Here is a 16635-nt window from a genome sequence, read left to right as displayed (position 1 = left end):
TTATATTATTTTGTGTGTGTGTGTGTGTGTGTGTGTGTGTGTGTGTGTGTGTGTGTGTGTGTGTGTGTGTGTGTGTGTGTGTGTGTGTGTGTGTGTGTGTGTGTGTGTGTGTGTGTGTGTGTGTGTGTGTGTGTGTGTGTGTGTGTGTGTGTATGTTTTGTGGCAAAGAAGGGGGCCGAGTGATAAATGGCAGATATGTGAGGGCAGAACTAATAAACGGGCTCTGCCCTCTCACTAAGGGGTGGCCAGATGGTGAACTACAAAGCACAAAATGGCCGACCGCCAAAATGCTACAATCCCCAGAAGCAAGGGGAACGCTCGCAAGGTGGGGCTGACCCACATATATAAGGGGTCAAGCCACACCAGGAAGAGGGGGAGAGAAAGGAGCTGTGGACCTGTGAACCATTGAAAAGAGAAAGTGATAATATATCTGCTGGATTTACAGTGTATTACCTGGACTGTTTGGACTTACCTGTTGGCTGTTTTGGACCCTGATCTACTGAGAACCCAATTTGTGTACCAAACCCTGCTATCCTTGATCGACCACGCCTGCAGCCTGGGGCGGTCCAGGCTGGAGAAACAAGCATTCAGTTACTGTCCTGTTGGGAAGAACTCTCTCTGGTGTGATTTTGTGTCGGTCTCCCGCTTAATTTGTGTACAAACTCTCCTAACCTTGAAGAGAGTTGTCACACGTGGTGGAGAATGCAGGCACACGGTGGACTGTGTGTTTTAATGTGGTTTGAAGCGGATAAACGGATTAGCTATACCGATGGTTAGGTTAAAAAATTTTAAATAAATAGTAATTCGTTCATGTAGGACACCAAAGGGGAGTCAGGTTTTTGTATTTTGTTTGTTTCGTTCAGTTTGCTCTGGGAAATGAGTATGGAAGGAGCCATACAAGCACTGTTACAAGCAGTGGCAGCCCAACAAGAAGCAACTAGAGCTCAACAAATAGCTCATCAGGATGCGTTGCGAATGCATCAGGACACGCTGCAGGTCCAGCACCGCACCAACCAGCTGCTCAGAGAGGAGCAAGAGAGAAACACCAAGGAGTTAAAAGAAGGCCTGCAGGAGCTAACGGCCCAAATTGGAGCTCAGCTGCCAGCTTCAAATACCCAGAGGCGGGCCAATAATTTTCTTTAAAAAATGACAAAGCAGGATGATGTTGAAGCATACATCACCACCTTCGAAAGGACGGCCGAGAGAGAGAAGTAGCCAAAAGAAGAATGGGCAGGACTTCTGGCACCATACCTAGCAGAGGACACTCAAAAAGCGTATTTCGACCTGGAGTTGAAAGATGCACAAGATTACAATAAACTCAAGGGAGAGATCCTGACTAGACTGGGAGTGACCTATACCGTGAGGGCACATCGCTTCCACCAGTGGGCCTATAGACCTGGACAACCACCCCAAGCACAGATGTTCGACCTGATTCACCTGGCAGAACGGAGACCCGTTCATCCGCCGAGATCGTCGAGATCATCGTACTCGACCAGTTTCAGCGAGGGCTACACCGAGAAATATGACGATGGGTTGATCAGAATGAGGTACTTTCCACTGACCATCTCGTGACCCTGGTTGAACAGTATTGTATGGCAGGAACAGCTGAGCAGGCACAGAACGGGGGAAAAAAACGTTCCCCAGTAATTATTGCCTTATTTCACTGTAGAGCCTCTAGCCCTGCTCAATACGCCTTAGTTAACCCTTTAGTTCCATCTCCCACACATGCGGTGAGCTCACCTGGTTTAAATGATGTTTCTAGAGACAATATCTCTCATCGTCACTCAATGCATAGGTTTACCTCCACTGTACTCACATCATACCATACCTTTGTCTGTACATTATGCCTTGAACCTATTCCACCGTGCCCAAAAACCTGCTCCTTTTACTCTCTGTTCCGAACGTACTAGACGACCAGTTCTTATATCCTTTATCCATACCCTTATCCTACGCCTCCTCTGTGCTTCTAGTGATGTAGAGGTTAATCCAGGCCCTGCAGTGCCCATCTCCACTCCCATTCCCCAGGCGCTCTCATTTGTTGACGTCTGTAACTGTAAAAGCCTTGGTTTCATGCATGTTAACATTAGAAGCCTCCTCCCTGAATTTGTTTTATTCACTGCTTTAGCACACTCTGCCAACCCAGATGTCCTAGCCGTGTCTGAATCCTGGCTTAGGAAGACCACCAAAAACCCTGAAATTTCCATCCCTAACTATAACATTTTCCGACAATATAGCACTGGCAAAGGGGGCGGAGTTGCAATCTACTGCAGAGATAGCCTGCAGAGTTCTGTCTTACTATCCAGGTCTGTGCCCAAACAATTTAAGCTTCTACTTTTAAAAATCCACCTTTCCAGAAACAAGTCTTTCACCGTTGCCGCTTGCTATAGACCACCTTCTGCCCCCAGCTGTGCCCTGGACACCATATGTGAATTGATTGCCCCCCATCTACAGTGCCTTGCGAAAGTATTCGGCCCCCTTGAACTTTTCGACCTTTTGCCACATTTCAGGCTTCAAACATAAAGATATAAAACTGTATTTTTTGTGAAGAATCAACAACAAGTGGGACACAATCATGAAGTGTAACGAAATGTATTGGATATTTCAAACCTTTTTAACAAATAAAAAACTGAAAAATTGGGCGTGCAAAATTATTCAGCCCCCTTAAGTTAATACTTTGTAGCGCCACCTTTTGCTGCAATTACAGCTGTAAGTCGCTTGGGGTATGTCTCTATCAGTTTTGCACATCGAGAGACTGAACTTTTTGCCCATTCCTCCTTGCAAAACAGCTCGAGCTCAGTGAGGTTGGATGGAGAGCGTTTGTGAACAGCAGTTTTCAGTTCTTTCCACAGATTCTCGATTGGATTCAGGTCTGGACTTTGACTTGGCCATTCTAACACCTGGATATGTTTATTTGTGAACCATTCCATTGTAGATTTTGCTTTATGTTTTGGATCATTGTCTTGTTGGAAGACAAATCTCCATCCCAGTCTCAGGTCTTTTGCAGATTCCATCAGGTTTTCTTCCAGAATGGTCCTGTATTTGGCTCCATCCATCTTCCCATCAATTTTAACCATCTTCCCTGCCCCTGCTGAAGAAAAGCAGGCCCAAACCATGATGCTGCCACCACCATGTTTGACAGTGGGGATGTTGTGTTCAGGGTGATGAGCTGTGTTGCTTTTACGCCAAACATAACGTTTTGCATTGTTGCCAAAAGGTTTGATTTTGGTTTCATCTGACCAGAGCACCTTCTTCCACATGTTTGGTGTGTCTCCCAGGTGGCTAGTGGCAAACTTTAAACGACACTTTTTATGGATATCTTTAAGAAATGGCTTTCTCCTTGCCACTCTTCCATAAAGGCCAGATTTGTGCAGTATACGACTGATTGTTGTCCTATGGACAGAGTCTCCCACCTCAGCTGTAGATCTCTGCAGTTCATCCAGAGTGATCATGGGCCTCTTGGCTGCATCTCTGATCAGTCTTCTCCTTGTATGAGCTGAAAGTTTAGAGGGACGGCCGGGTCTTCGTAGATTTGCAGTGGTCTGATACTCCTTCCATTTCAATATTATCGCTTGCACAGTGCTCCTTGGGATGTTTAAAGCTTGGGAAATCTTTTTGTATCCAAATCCGGCTTTAAACTTCTCCACAACAGTATCTCGAACCTGCCTGGTGTGTTCCTTGTTCTTCATGATGCTCTCTGCGCTTTAAACGGACCTCTGAGACTATCACAGAGCAGGTGCATTTATACGGAGACTTGATTACACACAGGTGGATTCTATTTATCATCATTAGTCATTTAGGTCAACATTGGATCATTCAGAGATCCTCACTGAACTTCTGGAGAGAGTTTGCTGCACTGAAAGTAAAGGGGCTGAATAATTTTGCACGGCCAATTTTTCAGTTTTTTATTTGTTAAGTTGTGGCAGGTGAAACAGTTAAGGACATTGGTTTACCATCCACAGATGGACGGGCTGGTTGAGAGATACATTTTGTTCCACTTCATAATTGTGTCCCACTTGTTGTTGATTCTTCACAAAAAATTACAGTTTTATATCTTTATGTTTGAAGCCTGAAATGTGGCAAAAGGTCGAAAAGTTCAAGGGGGCGGAATACTTTCGCAAGGCACTGTATCTTCAGAGCTCGTGCTGTTAGGTGACCTAAACTGGGACATGCTTAACACCCCGGCCATCCTACAATCTAAGCTAGCTGCCCTCAATCTCACACAAATTATCAATGAACCTACCAGGTACAACCCAAAATCCGTAAACTCGGGCACCCTCATAGATATCATCCTAACCAACCTGCCCTGCATATACACCTCTGCTGTCTTCAACCAGGATCTCAGCGATCACTGCATCATTTCCTGCATCCATAATGGGTCTGCGGACAAACAACTACCCCTCATCACTGTCAAACGCTCCCTAAAACACTTCAGCGAGCAGGCCTTTCTAATTGACCTGGCCCGGGTATCCTGGAAGGATATTGACCTCATTCCATCAGTAGAGGATGCCTAGTTATTCTTTAAAAGTGCTTTACTCACAGTCATAAATAAGCATGCCCCATGTAGAACCAGGAACAGATATAGCCTTTGGTTCACTCCAGACCTGACTGCCCTTGACCAACACAAAAACATCCTGTGGCGTACTGCATTATCATCGAATAGCCCACGCGATATGCAACTTTTCAGGGAAGTTAGGAACCAATATACACAGGCAGTTAGAAAAGCAAAGGCTAGCTTTTTCAAACAGAAATTTGCATCCTGTAGCACAAACTCCAAAAAGTTCTGGGACACTGTAAAGTCCATGGAGAATAAGAGCACCTCCTCCCAGCTGCCCACTGCACTGAGGCTAGGAAACACTGTCACCACCGATAAAACCGTGAGAATTTGAGAATTTCAATAAGCATTTTTCTACGGCTGGCCATGCTTTCCACCTGGCTACCCCTACCCCGGTCAACAGACCTGCAACCCCCACAGCAACTTGCCCAAGCCTCCCCCATTTCTCCTTCACCCAAATCCAGATAGCTGATGTTCTGAAAGAGCTGTAACATCTGGACCCCTACAAATCAGCCGGGCTAGACAATCTTAACCCTCTCTTTCTAAAACTATCAGCCAACATTGTTGCAACCCCTATTACTAGCCTGTTCAACCTCTCTTTCGTATCGTCTGAGATCCCCAAAGATTGGAAAGCTGCCGCAGTCATCCTCCTCCTCAAAGGGGGAGACACTCTAGACCCAAACTGCTACAGACCTATATCTATCCTACCCTGCCTTTCTAAGGTCTTCGAAAGCCAAGTTAACAAACAGATCACCGACCATTTCGAATCCCACCGTACCTTCTCCGCTATGCAATCTGGTTTCCGAGCTGTTGTGGGTGCACCTCAGCCACGCTCAAGGTCCTAAACGATATCATAACCGCCATCGATAAGAGACATTACTGTGCAGCTGTATTCATCGACCTGGCCAAGGCTTTCGACTCTGTCAATCACCACATTCTTATCGGCAGACTCAACAGCCTTGGTTTCTCAAATGACTGTCTCGCCTGATTCACCAACTACTTCTCAGACAGAGTTCAGTGTGTAAAATCGGAGGGCCTGTTGTCCGGACCTCTGGCAGTCTCTATGGGTTCAATCCTCGGGCTGACTCTTTTCTGTGTATACATCAATGATGTCGCTCTTGCTGCTGGTGATTCTGTGATCCACCTCTACGCAGATGACACCATTCTGTATACTTCTGGCCCTTGTTTGGACATTGTGTTAACTAACCTCCAAACGAACTTCAATGCCATACAACTCTCCTTCTGTGGCCTCCAACTGCTCTTAAATGCAAGTACAACTAAATGCATGCTCTTCAACCATTTGTTGCCCACACCTGCCCGCCCGTCCAGCATCACTACTCTGGACGGTTCTGACTTAGAATATGTGGACAACTACAAATACCTAGGTGTCTGGTTAGACTGTAAACTCTCCTTCCAGACTCACAATAAGCATCTCCAATCCAAAATTAAATCTAGAATCGGCTTCCTATTTTGCATCAAAGCATACTTCACTCATGCTGCCAAACATCCCCTCGTAAAACTGACTATCCTACCGATCCTTGACTTCAGCGATGCCATTTACAAAATAGCCTCCAACACCCTACTCAGCAAATTGGATGCAGTCTATCACAGCGCCATCCGTTTTGTCACTAAAGCCCCATATACTAACCACCACTGCGACCTGTATGCTCTCGTTGGCTGGTCCTCGCTTCATATTCGTCGCCAAACCCACTGGCTCCAGGTCATCTATAAATATTTGCTTGGTAAAGCCCCGCCTTATCTCAGCTCACTGATCACCATAGCAGCACCCACCCGTATCACGCGCTCCAGCAGGTATATTTCACTGGTCACCCCCAAAGCCAATTTCTTCTTCGGCCACCTTTCCTTCCAGTTCTCTGCTGCCAATGACTGGAACAAACTGCAAAAATCACTGAAGCTGGAGACTCAAATCTCCCTCACTAACTTAAAGCACCATCTGTCAGAGCATCTCACAGATCACTGCACCTGTACGTAACCCATCTGTAAATAGCCCATCCAACTACCTCATCCCCATACTGTTATTTATTTTATCCATTTTGCTCCTTTGCACCCCAGTATCTCTACTTGCACACTCATCTTCTGCACATCTATCACTCCAGTGTTTAATTGCTATATTGTAATTATTTCGCCACTTTTGCCTATTTAAATAAAGGTAAAATAAAAAATGAATTAAAAGGTCGGTGTGGTCCTGGAGTATGATGTACTACTGGGTAGATACTTTCCTAACTTTGCAAGGTTAGGCCAAAAGAATGGCATATTTGAGAAGCCACAACCCCTGACCAAGCAGGCAGTAGCATTTCGCCTTCCTGGGTCCAACCTCACAGGTGCTAGGAGGGGAGGATGAGGTAGAAAGGGCAGACCCTGTCAATAATGAGCAGCCCAGTACTAGTGGGGTATGGGTCCATCTGGAGCGGGGGGCTCAGAGGGGGACTATCTAGAACCAACAGACATGGCAGGGTCCCTGACTAACTTCAGGATGGGCCAGACCAAGGATCCGACCCTGCAGCAAGCCAGAGCAGATGTGCAGGTCGTAGATGGTACCCCCATAAATGACGGTACAATGCCTAGTAGTTTCCCCCACTTCATAATGAAAAAGGGTTTGGTGTACAGAGTAGCAAAACTAGGGTTTGATGTGGTGGAACAGTTGTTGGTCCCCACCCGGTACCGGAGAACAGTACTGGACTTAGCTCATGGGCACATTCTGGGGGACACCTTGGTATTGATAAAACCCAAGACAAGATTGTGAGGAAGTTTTACTGGCCAGGGATTCAGGTTGAAATGGCTTGACATTGTGGGGAGTACCTCAAGTGCCAGTTAACAGCTCCCCGACCAACTGTTAGAAGCCCGTTGGTGCCACTCCCCATAATTGAAATGCCATTTGAGAGGATAACGATGGATATAATTGGCCCGCTATGCAAGTCCACCAGAGGGCACCAATATATTCTGGTCATCCTAGATTATGCCACTCGCTACCCAGCAGGCAATCCCCTTTTGGACGATGGCTTCCAAAAATATAGAAATTAGTGCTCCTGTTCACCAGGGTAGGGATTCCAAAAGAGATCCTTACTGACCAGGGGACCCCTTCATGTTCCGCCTTATGGCGGACCTTTGCAAGTTGTGGCAGGTGAAACAGTTAAGGACATTGGTTTACCATCCACAGATGGACGGGCTGGTTGAGAGATTCAACCACACCCTGTAGTTAATGCTCAGGAAGTTAATCGATAAGGATGGGGAAAAACTGGGATTTAATATTGCTGTATCTGATGTTTGCCATTAGAGAGGTTCCCCAAGCCTCGCTGGGGTTTTTACCCTTTGATCTGGTATATGGGAGACACCCCCGGGGAATCTTAGACATTGCACGGGAAACCTGGGAGCACCAGTCGACCCCTTATACTAGTGTTATAGAGAATGTCATGGCCATGCAAGACAGGATAGCCACAGTCACGCCCATTGTAAGAGAGCACATAAGGCAAGCACAAGAGCACCAGTGACACACTTATAACCAGCAGGCTACCCTGAGGGAATTTCAACCAGAAGATAAGCTGTTGGTGCTGGTCCCCACGGTAGAGTGTCAACTGTTAGCCAGTATGAAGTGCTGGAGAAAATAGAAGAAGTTAATTATCCGATCTGACAGCTAGGTCGTTCGCCCCCGGAACAGATCTATCACATAAACCTGTTTAAAGCGTGGAGTTAGAGCGAAACACAAATTTTCACATACCCCACACCCACTCAGGAGGCAGACGAAGAGCATACTTCACCTACACTGACCCCGGCACAAGTACAGGAAGTAAAGACCTTGATCCAGAAAAACAGAGATATATTTTCAGGGATACCAGGGCGAACTGAGGTTACGATATGATATTGTTTCCCTACCAGGGAAAAAAGTAAGCATGAGGCCATATCGGTTACCTGATGCTCAATGAGCCATGATCAGAGCGGAGGTGGAGAAAATGTTGGCGGCTGGAGTGAACGAATAGTCACATAATGAGAGGTCTAGCTCAATAACGATGGTCTCTAAGCCTGATGGGTCTTGGTGGTTTTGTAATGATTTTCGGAAGGTAAATGAAATCTCCAAGTTTGATGCCTACCCCATGCCCTGTGTAGATGAACTATTGGAGAAAATTAGTACGCTCGGTACATTACGACCCTGGACCTAGACAAACGTTATGGGCAAATTCCCCTGACCCCCAGAGCCGAAGAAAAGACAGCCTTTGCAACCCTGACAGTTTCAATACACCATTATGCCATTTGGCTTACTCGGGGCCCCAGCCACCTTTCAACGGCTAACGGACCAGGTCCTAAAACCGCACTGAGCTTACGCCACAGCTTATTTAGATGTCATGGGGATCTACAGCCCAGATTGGGAAACCCACTTGCCTCGGGTACAGACAGTGCTAGACGCCCTTAGGAAGGCAAGGCTCATAGCGAACCCTGCCAAGTGTTAAGTGAGGTTAGAGGAAACCGAGTATCTGGGATACACCGTGGGAAGAGGGTTAATCAAACCCCAACTTAAGAATGTCGAGGCAATTAGAATATGGCCGAGAACAGTAAATAAGAAGCACGTTCGAGCCTTCTTAGGGTTGACAGGTTACTACCGGCGGTACATCCCATATTATGCAACAGTGGCCTCCCCACTGTCCGACATGACTAGATCCAGAGGGACAATCATGGTAAAATGGGATGAAAATGCCACAAAAGTATTTAGAACATTACAGGAGGCTCTATGCTGTAATCCAGTGTTGGTGTCGGTGAGTGGGGCGACCACTGTAGCATAATTTGGGATGAACCGCCAGAGGGAGGTGTTTAGTCCCAGGGTCCTTAGCTTATATCTGCTGGATTTACGGTGTATGACCTGGACTGTTTGTACTTACCTGTTGGCTGTTTTGGACCCTGATCTACCGAGAACCCGATTTGTGTACCAAACCCTGCTATCACCGACCACGCCTATGGCCTGGGGCGGTCCAAGCCGGAGAAACAAATATTCAGGTACTGTCCTGTTGGAAAAAACTCTCTCTGGTGTGATTTTGTGTCGGTCTCTCGCTTAATTTGTGTACAAACTCTCCTAACCTAAAAGAGAGTTGTCACAGTTTGTATGCTTACGTACATCAGCATGTGTGAGTGAGGAGTGGTTTCTGGTCCTCAGATATAGGCAGCCCTGATGAGATCAGTGGAAGCTTATCGCAGGCTTAACAGGGATAGGCTGATACTGCAAGCCTTAACAAGATAGGCTGACATAATGCAAGCCATAACGGGATAGACTGATACTGCAAAAATGTTTTTTACATTTTATTCTACAGTCCACTATTTACTTCAAATGTATAGAGCTGTCAAAGTTAACGTGTTAATCTCATGCATTAATACTATGAATTGACAAGGTAAGAATGTATAATTACATGATAATGAATTACCTATTGTCACGCCTGCTCCTGTTCTTCCCCCAGCATTGCGCACTCCTGCCACCATCATTACGCACACCTGCCTTCCCCCGTCATGCGCATCAGCGTATTATTGGACTCACCTGGATTCAATCACCTGTTTATTACCTCCCCTATATTTGTCAGTTCCCCATCTCTGTTCCCCGCTGCTGCATTGATTGTTGTTTGTCATTGTGTATCCGTGTGCTGATGCTGTTTCTGTCTGTTTCTGTCACACCCTAGCTGGCTCGAGAGGTTTCTTGCCCCGGTTGGCTCAGAAGGTGCCCATGCCACGTCAGGCCTCAGCTGGATCATCAGGTTTTTACGCCTAGCCGGCTCGTCAGGCTGCTACGTCTCTGCCGGATCATCGGGTTTCCACGCCACAGCGGGATTGACAGGCCTTCATGCCTCAGCCGGATCGTCAGGCTCCTATGCCTCAGCAGGCTCGCCAGGCTCTCACGCCTCTGCCGGTTTGTCTGGGTTTCACACCCAGCCGACTTGTTCTTTGCCCGTGCCTTAGCCGGCCCGTCAGGGGGGTGGGTACTGTCACGCCTGCGTCCACTCTTCCCCCCTGGCGCTTGAGGGTGCCAGTCTCCCCATTATTGCGCACTCCTGCCACCATCATTACGCACACCTGCCTTCCCCCCTTCACGTGCATCAGCGTGTTGTTGGACTCACCTGGACTCAATCACCTGTTTATTACCTCCCCTATATTTGTCAGTTCCCCATCTCTTTTCCCACTGCTTACACAATTGTCATTGTGTATCCGTGTGCTGACACTGTTTCTTTCTTGCCCTTTGTCTGGTCCTAATTAAATGTCAACTCCCCATACCTGCTTCTCGTCTCCGGTGTCGGTCCTTACACGTATGACGAATTACTCTTTTTGTTTGGGGGGGGGTTCGTTTAAATAAAACATCACAGCGATCACCAAGAAGGCATACGAGCGGATGTACTTCTTGCGTCAGCTGAATAAATTCAAACTCTCATGGACAATACTGATTTGGTTCTACACAACCATCATCAGGTCCATCCTCACCTCCACAATCACTGTCTGGTTTGGGAATGTGTCCGTCTGGTCCAAGGGCAAACTGCAACAGATTATCCGGTCTGCTGAGAGGGTTATCGGCTGCGACCTGCCCTCCACGAGGTTCTGCACGATTCCAGGGAAACATCATTGCCGACCCCTTCCACCCCGGACACCACCTCTTACAAAGACTCCCTTCTGGCAAACTATTCAGGAGAATCACGACCAAAGCATCTTTCCCCTGCCTTGGCCCTCACCACTGCAAATTGCTCTATGCACACTCTACACATTCTTATATGCTCCTGACTTGTTCATATACATATTTCCCCACTGCACATCATCCTGTAAATGTTTATTTATTTATACATCTCTACATACATGTACATCATTTATAATGTAGCTTAGTGTTTATGGTGACGCTTGTAGTTCTTAGCTTAAAGTTTACGTAGTGTACATACTGCATGTGGAATTGTGTAAACTCTGCTTCTATATTTGTTTGTATATCCTGTCTATCATCTGCCGTTCTGTATATTCTGTTTATTTTGGTAGTACCATAACGTATATGCTAGGAGTCAGGAAGAAGGTGAGTTTAATAATGAACCAATACAGATGAACAAACATGAGAAGCGTACTGAACATAAGAGAAAACAATGCTACCTAATGACTGATGTCAACTGAGGGCAAAATAAAGGGCAAGTAATAATGGAGAAAATGATGTCCAGGTGTGCGTAATGATGTTGCCAGGGCTGGTGGTTAGTAGAGCGGTGACGTCAAGTGCCGGAGAGAGGGAGCAGGAGTAGGCGTGACAAAGTCAAATTCCTGTGCATGCAAATGTATTTGACGAGTAAAGGTGATTCTGATTTGTTTTGACTTGGGAAGTTAGGATTTAATTTATCCTCTCATTACAATTCTCATCATTGTTGTCTGTTTTAAAAGACACAACAACAATAACAACAACCACAAAGAGAATGTGTGTCATGTTGTTGTAACTGTAAGACTGGCTACAGTAAATGCAACATGTCTCAAGGCTGCTGTGTGTGTGCGTGTGTGTAGGCCTATTCACCACTATTGAAGTGATGCAGAACAGTCTGTAACATACTTGAGAGGGTGTTCTTTCTGCATTCTCCATGGAGAGACTGTGGGGTTTCCCTGATCCTCTGCCAGACCAGCACACAAAGCATGCAGTGATGGTGCCAGAGGCAACTGGAGTGCGGGCAGAGTGTAGGACGGCTATGGTCTGGCCCCTAGGACCCTGCCATTGTGGAAATGTAAGTGGGAACAGTGTCTGAGCTGCTTGAGTTGGAACAGAAAGAAATGTTGGATGACCAAAACTATGAGCTTCAAATAGCTGGGCCTGGGAACATAGCGTGTTCTATAAAGAGGTCACAAAATAACCGAAACAAGCAAAAAAGGAGAAAAAACGATGTAGGGAAGAAAATGACAAATTATATTGGAGAATGACTGCAGTTAGTATGTACAGGGCTCTATATTAAAAACAATTAATTGGTAGCACCAACTTAAAAAAGTTAGGAGCACCACGTAAAATTTAGGAGCACCAGAAAATAATATTTGTTAAAGTGATTGAGATACAGCCTATATTGGGCCTATATTAATTCTAGCTCATTTTGAAGCACATGGTGTGCTCTATAAACTAAAATGTAACACTGTAAAGACATTAGTTTACTATAAAAGCTCAAATGTTGATAAGAATGGCATTTAAATTATGAAGTCATTTGTGGAATATTAGGTTTCTACATTGTATAAAAGCACTTTTACCTATTGAGATGCAGTATATATCTTTACAAATGTATTTTGATGATGATATGTATTTGATCCCCTGCTGATTTTGTACGTTTGCCCACTGACAAAGAAATGATCAGTCTATAATTTTAATGGTAGGTTTATTTGAACAGTGAGAGACAGAATAACAACAAAAAAATCCAGAAAAAAACTAATGTCAAAAATGTTATAAAATGATTTGCATTTTAATGAGGGAAATACGTATTTGTTTTTGCTGTAGTAATGGTGCAAGGATGACACTAGTGAATCTGCACTCGCTGTTTTTCTCTAGGACACTTGGAAATAGCATTACAACATGAATCCTTACAACAATTATTATCTGGGAGATTTTTTCCTAGTTGCAGTGCTGCCAAAATAAAACTTGTGGTCACACAGCAAAATATTTTGCACTTTAGAGCCCTCATTACATTGCCCATTCTTCCTCTCCTCTTGCCCTCTCTTTCTCTTTGACTCAATTACCTTCCCTGTCTGTCTGTCATCCCCTCACACCACCCCATCTACTCATGACTTTTACTAATTTACTCATCACCTTTATTTCACACACAGAAACGCATATAAGCCACTCCCTCCCTTTGGCAAATCAGACCATAACTATCCTCCTGCTACCTGCTTACAAGCAAAATCTCAAACAGCAAGTACCAGTGATGCTGTCATGTCCTGACCATACTAAGATGTTATTTTCTATGGTAGAGTAGGTCAGGGCGTGACAGGGGGTGTTTTGTGTTTTTCTTTGTTTTGTATATCTATGTTTAGGTTCTAGTTTTTCTATTTCTATGTTTTTTTGGGGGGATGATCTCCAATTAGAGGCAGCTGGTCCTCGTTGTCTCTAATTGGAGATCATACTTAAGTAGGGTTTTTTTCCACCTGTGTTTGTGGGTAGTTGTCTTCTGTTTAGTTTATGTACCTGACAGAACTGTGCGCTCTCGTTTTCTCTTTGTTATTTTTTCTTTAGTGTTCTGAGTTAAAATAAATATTCATCATGAGCAATCAACACGCTGCGCTTTGGTCCCCTCTCTACGACAGCCGTTACAGATGCGCTCAATTCGGATAGTCTGATGAAGTGGATGCTAAGATACAGGACTGTTTCGCTAGCACAGATTGTAATATGTTCTGTTATTCATCCGATAACATTGAGGAGTTTACCACATCAGTCACCGGCTTCATTAATAAGTGCATTGACAATGTTGTCCCCACAGTGACCGTACATACTCTACAGTGCATTTGGAAAATATTCAGGCCCCTTTACATTTTCCACATTTTGTTACAAACAAACAATACCCCTTAAGACAAACCAAAAACAGGTTTTTAGAAATGTTATCAAATTTGAAAACTGAAATATCACGTTTACATAAGTATTCAGACCCTTTCCTCGGTACTTAGTTGAAGCACCTTTGGCAGCGACTACAGCCTCGAGTCTTCTTGGATATGACGCCACAAGCTTGGCACACCTGTATTTGGGGAGTTTCTCCCATTCTTCTCTGCAGATCCTCTCAAGCTCTGTCAGGTTGGATGGGGCGCGTCGCTGCACAGCTATTTTCAGGTCTCTCCATAGATGTTCGATTGGGTTCAAGTCCGGGCTCTGGCTGGGCTACTCAAGAATATTCAGAGACTTGTTCCGAAGCCTACTCCTGCGTTGTCTTGGCTGTGCTTAGGGTCATTGTTCTGTTAGAAGGTGAATCTTCACCCCAGTCTGAGGTCCTGAGGGCTCTGGAGCAGGATTTCATGAAGGATCTGTCTGTACTTTGCTCCGTTCATATTTCCCTCGATCCTGACTAGTCTCCCAGTCCCTGCCCCTGAAAAACATCCCCACAGCTTGATGCTGCCACCACCATGCTTCACCGTAGGGATGGTGCCAGGTTTCCTCCAGACGTGACCCTTGGCATTCAGAAACCAAAGAGTTTCATTACATCAGAGAATCTTGTTTCTGATGGTCTGAGAGTCCTTTAGGTGCCTTTTGGCAAGCTCCAAGTGAGCTGTCATGCGCCTTTTACTGAGGAGTGGCTTCCGTCTGACCACTCTACCATAAAGGCTTGATTGGCGGAGTGCTGCAGAGATGGTTGTCCTCATGGAAGGTTCTCCCATCTCCACAGAGGAACTCTGGAGCTCTGTCAGATTGACCATCAGGTTCTTGGTCACCTCCCTGACCAAGGCCCTTCTCCCCCGATTGCTCACTTTGGCCAGGCGGCCAGCTCTAGGAAGAGTCTTGGTGGTTCTAAACTTCTTCCATTTAAGAATGATGGAGGCCTCTGTGTTCTTGGGGACCTTCAATTCTGCAGAAACGTTTTGGTACCCTTCCCCAGATCTGTGCCTCGACACAATCCTGTCTCGGAGCTCTATGGATAATTCCTTTGACCTGGTTTGTTTTTTTTGCTCTGACATGCATTATCGAACAGTGGGACCTTATATAGACAGGTGTGTGCCTTTCCAAATCATATCCAATCAATATAATTTACAACAGGTGGACTACAATCAAGTTGTAAAAACATCTCAAGGATGATCAATGGGAACAGGATGGACCTGAGATCAATTTCATCTCATAGCAAAGGGTCTGAATACTTATGTATATAAGGTATTTCTGTTTTAAATGTTTATACATTTGCAAACATTAAAAAAAACAGTTTTTGCTTCGTCATTATGGGGTATTGTGTGTAGATTGATAATAATTGTATTTAATATTTTAGAATATGGCTGTAACATAACATAAGATCATGTGGAAAAGGTCAAGGGGTCTGAATACTTTCCGAAGGCACTGTACATACCCCAACCAGAAGCCATTGTTTACAGGTAACATCCGCACTGAGCTAAAGGCTAGAGCTGCCGCTTTCAAGGAGCGGGACACTAATCTGGACATTTATAAGTAATCCCCTTACGACCTATGATGAGCCATCAAACAGGTAAAGCGTCAATACAGGACTAAGATCGAATCCTGCTACACCGGCTCTGATGCTCAACGGATGTGGCAGGGCTCGCAAACTATAATGGATTTCAAAGGGAAACCGAGCCACAAGCTGCCCAGCGATGCAAGCCTACCAGACGCGCTAAATGCCTTCTGTGCTTGCTTCGACGAAAGCAATACTTAACCATGCATTTTAGTACCAGCTGTTCTGGACGACTGTGTGAGTTCGCTCTCCGTAGCTTATGTGAGTAAGACCTTTAAACAGGTTAACATATGCAAGGCTGCGGGGCTAGATGGAATACCAGGACACGTACTCAGAGCATGCGCTGACCAGCTGGCAAGGGTCTTCACTGACATTTTCATCCTATCCCTGACCCAGTCTATAATACCAACTTGTTTCAAGCAGACCACCATAGTCCCCATGCTCAAGAACGCCAAGGTAAGTTGCCTAAATGACTATAGCCTCGTAGCACTCACATCTATAGCCATGAAATGCTTTGAAAGACTAGTCATGGCTCACATCAACAACATCATCCCAGATACCCTGGACCCGCTCCAATTCATATACTGTCCCAACAGATCCACAGATGACACATTCTCCATTGCACTCCACACTGCCCTCACCACCTGGACAAATGGAATACGTATGTATGAATGCTGTTCATTGACTACAGCTCAGCATTCAACACCATATTCCCCTCAAAGCTCATCACCAAGTTTGAAAGCTTCAAGTCCCTCTTTGTTCACATCACTAAGAATTAACGTGGTCCACACACATTCACACAGTTGGGGACAGGGCACGTCAGCGCCTCTTCCCCCTCAGGAGGCTATAAAGATTTGGCATGGGCCCTAAAATCCTCCAAAAGTTCTACAACTGCATCACTGAGAGCATCTTGACTGACTGCATCAAATCAAATCAAATCAAATGTTA

General features: G+C 45.4%; 1 protein-coding gene across 1 annotated transcript; it reads left to right on the top strand.

The window, feature by feature from the left end:
* The first annotated feature begins 362 nt into the window (after positions 1-362).
* On the top strand, positions 363-10815 carry LOC123741630 (sericin-1). The gene is made up of 2 exons (XM_045714773.1): positions 363-1547; positions 10228-10815. The coding sequence occupies exons 1-2, from the start codon at positions 1420-1422 to the stop codon at positions 10502-10504; spliced, it is 405 nt and encodes a 134-aa protein (XP_045570729.1). The 5' UTR covers positions 363-1419; the 3' UTR covers positions 10505-10815.
* The last annotated feature ends 5820 nt before the right edge of the window (positions 10816-16635 follow it).

This window comes from Salmo salar, chromosome ssa03 (genome assembly GCF_905237065.1).
Source record: "Salmo salar chromosome ssa03, Ssal_v3.1, whole genome shotgun sequence".
Classification (NCBI taxonomy): Eukaryota; Metazoa; Chordata; class Actinopteri; order Salmoniformes; family Salmonidae; genus Salmo; species Salmo salar.
Note: the sequence above shows the minus strand (reverse complement) of the source record. Positions and strands in the feature narration are given on the sequence as shown.